General features: G+C 30.4%; 1 protein-coding gene across 1 annotated transcript; it reads right to left on the bottom strand.

Moving 5' to 3' along the window:
- Window positions 1-5,182: 5,182 nt before the first annotated feature.
- On the bottom strand, window positions 5,183-5,790 carry LOC126742567 (uncharacterized). Its single transcript, XM_050449290.1, has 2 exons — window positions 5,559-5,790; window positions 5,183-5,504 (listed from the first exon to the last, which is right to left on the bottom strand). Exons 1-2 carry the CDS (start codon window positions 5,668-5,670, stop codon window positions 5,224-5,226), a joined length of 393 nt encoding a protein of 130 aa, XP_050305247.1. The 5' UTR covers window positions 5,671-5,790; the 3' UTR covers window positions 5,183-5,223.
- Between the last annotated feature and the right edge of the window lie 158 nt (window positions 5,791-5,948).

Here is a 5,948-nt window from a genome sequence, read left to right as displayed (position 1 = left end):
AAGATGGTTTTTTTTTGTGTTTGTTCTCTTATTCCTTAATCTGTAGTTTATATTTAAACTTGGCTTTTTATGTAGCTTGAACTACCACATCCCGACTACAACCTTTTTCATGAGGCTACAGGGTGTCTTATTTTTACAATTGATTTTTACGAAACTACAGGAGATACGAGGGTGGTTAAATAAGAAAAAAGTTGCCAATTTTGATGCTTATTCTAAATCTATTTGCAGCGTTGCAAACTGTTTTTTAGTTCGTGATTTATAAAAAATGCCAAATTTCGCCTTTAATTTTTTTTATGACGTTTGGTATTTTGGCAACGGCTATTAGGTTCTTATTTTTAAATGCGGACCTGTATTTTTTATAACTTATGTTAAAGGCATTTTTTATTTCCTTTCAAATAATGTATCTCATTCATACGTTTTGACGTAATAGTAACCATCAACAGGAATTATTCATTCATGCGGGCCTAGTTTTTTAAAATTGTAAATTAATTACTTATTAATACACTAAAAGGTTAATTTTTAGTTAAATTTTTTATAAACGCTCAAATAATATATAAGTGGTAATATTAATAATAATTCCATTTTAGACATAAAATGAATTGGTTTTTTAAAATTTTTTTTTAATGAACAATATAATAATAAACAAAAATAAATCAAGAACTTGCTTAAAATAAATAATATGTACATAATTATAAAATAAATTGTTATTAATCTTAATGTTCGAAATGACCACCATTATTTTGTAAGCATTTGCGCGCATTGGTTACAGTTTTTCTTTGAATGTTGTTGAAATTTTATTGCACGCTTCTCTTATTATTAAACTTAGGTCCTCTAAATTTTGAGCCGTTGTTGCGTAAAACTAGTGCTGAATAAATAGCCCATATGGAAAAAATCCATGGGTGTTATATCAGGCGATCTGGCGGGCCAATTTATAGGACCGTTATTACCAATCCAACAAATACTAACATGAATAAAAACTGGCGCGAAACCTTGATGACTTTTATCAAAATATTATTTTTGTTTACTACTACTACTACTTCTGTAACAGCCAACTAAATTGAACGGAAAATATGAATAAGTATTATCATTTTTTAACATATTTAGATTAGGGTTTATCGGGTTTAACACAAATAAGCGCTATTTTAAGAGGCTTATTAAATAATTAAATTTTAAATCACGAAGAAAAGAATAAACATTTAATAGTAAGTTTAAGTTTTTAGCAATGAAAAAAGTCTGATCCACAATAAGGAAAAATTCCTGATGAAGGTTCTTAATACGGTGAAACGTTGGGAAATATATGAATGAGTTATATCATTTTAAAGGGAATAAAATATTCTTTTAAAATAAGTTATAAAAAATGCAGGTCCGTATTTAAAAAAAAAGTTAATAGCCAAGATACCAAACGTCATAAAAAAAAATTAAGGGTGAAGTTTTGTAGAGCATAAAAAAATTCTAAAACTTTGTAATTAAAAGTGAGTTTCTAAAAATAATAGTTTTGGAAATAATAATAAAAATAAATTTTGGCGTTTTCACATCATCACCCTGTAATTCACGAACTAATAAATATTTTTTAACGCTATAAAAGGATTTAGAATAAGCATCGAAATTTGCAACTTTTTTCTAATTTAACTGCCCTCGTATAGTTTTGGAAATAGCAATAGTCAGTCATACATATAGAAAATAGGACACCCTGTATAACTTTTTTAAAAAGCAGTTTTCCGCAATTTTTGTTTTTTTTTTTTTATTAGAGAAGTCTTTAAGGTTAAAAAAATTAAATAAATTTATTCTTGCTAAATTTTTAACTACAAGTTTTTCTTAACAAACTGCAATTAAACCAACTTAATTACATAAGCTTAATTTGGGCTCAATTGAATTACTATTTTACATTCAAACACCTACATCATCATTCATGTGTTAAAAACATTAAGTTCCATCTAAATAAGCGTAAGAAATCCCTGTTTGAATAACGCAAATAAACCAAGGATATTCGTAAACTTTCCAATGGCGTAATTGACAAAGTCATCTGGTATCTTCACTCTCCATAGCATATTCATCATAATTTTAAGATAATAAAATGCATTCTTAATTTATAACTTGTTGCTTCTTATTAATTTGTCGGCGTTCATTATTGGTGCAGTCGGTAGATCCCAAAACCAGCACTAGCTTTGAAGGAAACTTCTAGGAGTGTTCAGCCAATCTCCATTTCACTTATGTAGTCCTCAGTATCTGTCACTTCAGTTCTTATACGAATTTCTTCGTTGCGTACTTTATCCCTAGAATAAAAAAAAAATTGTAGAATTAGTGATTCCTATCATTTTCCATTGCTCGTTGGCTGGTTTGCAGTCTATTGGGAAATTGCCATTGTCTCGATGCCATATATGAGCACCGGCATCACACAGGAGTTTCCATTTTCAAACACTTTCCTTTCTAAATTTATAGGAAATTCACGAGATTTAAAGATAAATCCTAGTTTACCAAAAGCTGCTCAAGAGAGGCCTATTCCTCCTATGAATTGTGGCCTAAGTAAAAATATTCTAAGACAACTTCTAGGGATTGGTCGTTAACAGTTTTCTGGATGTCTTCTGTACTCATGATCTTTGTTTAAGTTTATTTCGAATCTAATTTGTAGCAGCTCTTCGCCTATAGGGGGATTGATCATAATATCATCGGCAAATAGTTTAGACGCACTCCATCACTATTAATCCCATGTTCATTCTTGCCAGTCAAATTGTTGGAAGACATCCTCCAACGTAAGAATAAAAAGTTGTGGTGAGATGGTGTCTCCCTGCTTTACTCCTCTGTTGATTGTAATTTCGTCCGTTTTTGAAATGCACGTTCAGGAAAAGTGAAAGTGCATTTCAAAAGAACCAGTGACTGCTGTAGGCAGGCTTCAAAAATCACGGGAAGAAGAAGTCACTGTAAGTCTTTGTCTCTATTATTTCGTTGTTAAAGGAATTTAGATTCATACATCAATTATTGATAATATATTGAACCTCAACTGCTATATTTATGACTGATATTCATAAACTAAATATTTCAGTTGGTGATTTACTTATAATAAAAGAAAAAAAATCCATCTTCTCTTGTTATTCTCTGGGTCTTGTTATTATTGGGAAAAACATATTTTTAAACATAATCTAGTAAATCCATGAGTTTTACCTAAACTTTTCAAAAATGATCATCATCAAGATATACTGACCCATATGACATAAATAATAGTTATGATGAAGATTATTTCAAGAATATTTCACTGCACGTGATGAGAGTAGAAATTCCCGATGTTATAGTAATAAACAAGGAATAGCTTACAAACATGATTACTTTCAAGAAATCACCTTAATAGACCTAATTGTTTCTTCTTATAATTCATTGCATTATTTTGAAATTAGCTTTCCTAAAATAAAATTATTAATTGATACTGGTAATAAAGAGATCAATACTTCCATTGCTGAAAAATATTTTCTAAAGTGTATTTATAATTTTATAAATATAAATAGGACAGCTATTGATTTTAATGATACTCAGTAACGTTTTACAATTCCGTTACTATCAGAATATGGAATTGATCATAAAATAAATGTCATGATTACTTTGGGGATTTAATAGTTCTCACTGACTTAAATGTAATTAAAATATGAATTTTAGTAATCATAAAATGTCATCAATCCGATGATATCAATATTACTTTAACTTTAAATCCTTATGAATGCGTATTAAAAAATCTACCTCAAGAGAATTATAAAATCCCTACATATGTATTGGTCCTAGTACTAATGATATTCAAAATGTAACAGGTATAAAGCATTAAAATTTTGAAGCTATAATTAATTTCTGCGCAGAATTTAAACATATTTTTAAAAAGTTTAGTACGAAATTAAAGCTTAAGATGAAATACTACTTTACATACTAAATATAGATATTCTTATATGACAAATAAATGTCATGTAAAAAAAAGGAATAATTAGACCTTCTACAAGTCCATAGAGTTCTCCTATACAGATTATTCCAAGACAAATAGATGGCTTCAATAGATCGTTAAAAATTCTTGACAAACTTTGACGATCAAAATATTTTACAACCCCAATGTTAATAATTACTTCCTAATGTACACAATAATTATTTCAAAATAGATCTAATTACTACAAAAAGAAGACGATATTCAGTTTGAAGAAAGGATTTGCCCAGAAATTGAAAAAAAAAACCTTGTACTGATGCCCCCCTACCTTCCCTACTTACGTACTAAATTATTGAACAAATTTTTTCCCATAATTTATATATCAATATATACTCAATTAGTTGCACAAGTTGCTGATGGACAATTCCTGATCCTGCCTATTAAAAATACTCAAATATTTATCAAATGTAAAATCGGTCAGTATGTAACCCTAGAAGGACTAATTCTACTTTAAATCCTCACAATTTGTAAAATGTATTGCCAGAAATTCAAGAATATAAACTACAAATATCAAAAACTTATTATATTCAAGGCACATGAACCAAGGAGCTTGGCAAGTCAATTACATTTAATTGAATAAACTTCACCGCATGTCAATTATTGCTATAATATTTGTGGTAATTTTAGTGTTCTTAGGTTATTTTGAAGAAAAAGTTGCCAGAAACTCAAACTTGAACCTTATTACAGTCATTCTTCGAGAATTAAGAAATAAGTAACCAGAAATGCAGCAGACTAATTATTGCGTTTTGTTTGCCACTGAAAGAGGTAAAAAAAATGCCGGATGCATAGCATAATTAACATATTTAATATTATACCATAAATCAGTATATTGAATTTTTAGTTTACGGTCTATTGCTTCATGTTATTTTCAGTCATACTAAAAATAAACAATCCTAATCAAAACAAATAACGAACACGCGTCGCATGCCAGGAGAGCGCGTCATTATCAGAACATGAAATAATTTAAAATTATTCTTTAAAATTGGCGAAGGCGCCAGGAACATTTCAGATATTACAAGTATTTCAAATCGGCTCGGACCCCCGTTTAAGGAATCGCCGATTTACTATAAACGACTGAATAGTGTATAGGGCAACGTAATAATGGTTTTATATGAAATTAGTGCAACTGGGATTGCGTACAATTAATTAAATTAGTCTGAAATTAATGATGCTATTTTTTTAAAGTGAAAAAAAAAGATTTTTCAAATAATAAAACAGCAATGATAAATAAATAAATAAATAAATATATTAACTTCAATAACAATAAACTACGTGTTAACCACCACACTACTATCACTCACGTTATCCCCTTTTTTCCTCTTAATATAAGCATCCCGTCTCCGTTTAAACTCCTTTCCATTTCTCCCTAAACCTAATGGAATACCGTTACTGGAATCGTCCTGATTACCCGGATATCCTGCGGGGGATTCCGCGGTTCCTGCTGCCGTGACACCTGCGGCACTTGCAGCATAAGCCACGTCCGGGTATAAGTTACTCGGTTGAGCGTGTTCCCCATATCCTCCTCCATGATGGTAATAACCATAGTGGCCTATAAAAAAAAAATTATAGCAGGAAGCTTACTAGATGTTTTTAATTTACTTACCAATAGGTTCCTTTGCCAAATGATAAGGCGTATGTTGCTGCTCGATTTCAATTATTTCCGAAGAGCGGGTTTTATGTTTGGTAAGTAAATAGAGGGATATTAGTAAGGCCATTTTGGCCAAGAATATTCCTTTGAGGGCAAGCAGTTTTAATACGGCAAACGCACCCCCGATGATTATGGCGAATTTGTAGCCAATTAACAGGGGGAAAACGTATCTTCCGCCTCCTCCTCCTCCTCCGCCATTTTTTCTCGACCGAGCTAAAATAAACAATAGAAAAAAAAAAACTTGGCTTTAATTAATTTCTATAACGTGCTTCTCACCCTCACTATTCCCAACGTTCTTTTTCACAAAAAAGTCCAATTGCACATTATCACTTTTTCCTTTATTGA

The sequence above is a fragment of the Anthonomus grandis genome, chromosome 11, assembly GCF_022605725.1.
Source record: "Anthonomus grandis grandis chromosome 11, icAntGran1.3, whole genome shotgun sequence".
NCBI lineage: Eukaryota > Metazoa > Arthropoda > Insecta > Coleoptera > Curculionidae > Anthonomus > Anthonomus grandis.
The sequence above is the reverse complement of the archived record's forward strand: the minus strand, read 5'-3'. Positions and strand labels throughout refer to the sequence as shown.

Bases quoted from the DNA above. Each gene is read 5' to 3' on its own strand.
- LOC126742567 (XM_050449290.1), bottom strand. From the start codon at position 5,670: ATGGCCTTACTAATATCCCTCTATTTACTTACCAAACATAAAACCCGC. The intron at 5,505-5,558 runs GTAAGTAAATTA...TTTTTTTTATAG, and splicing joins TTTGGCAAAGGAACCTATTG to GCCACTATGGTTATTACCAT.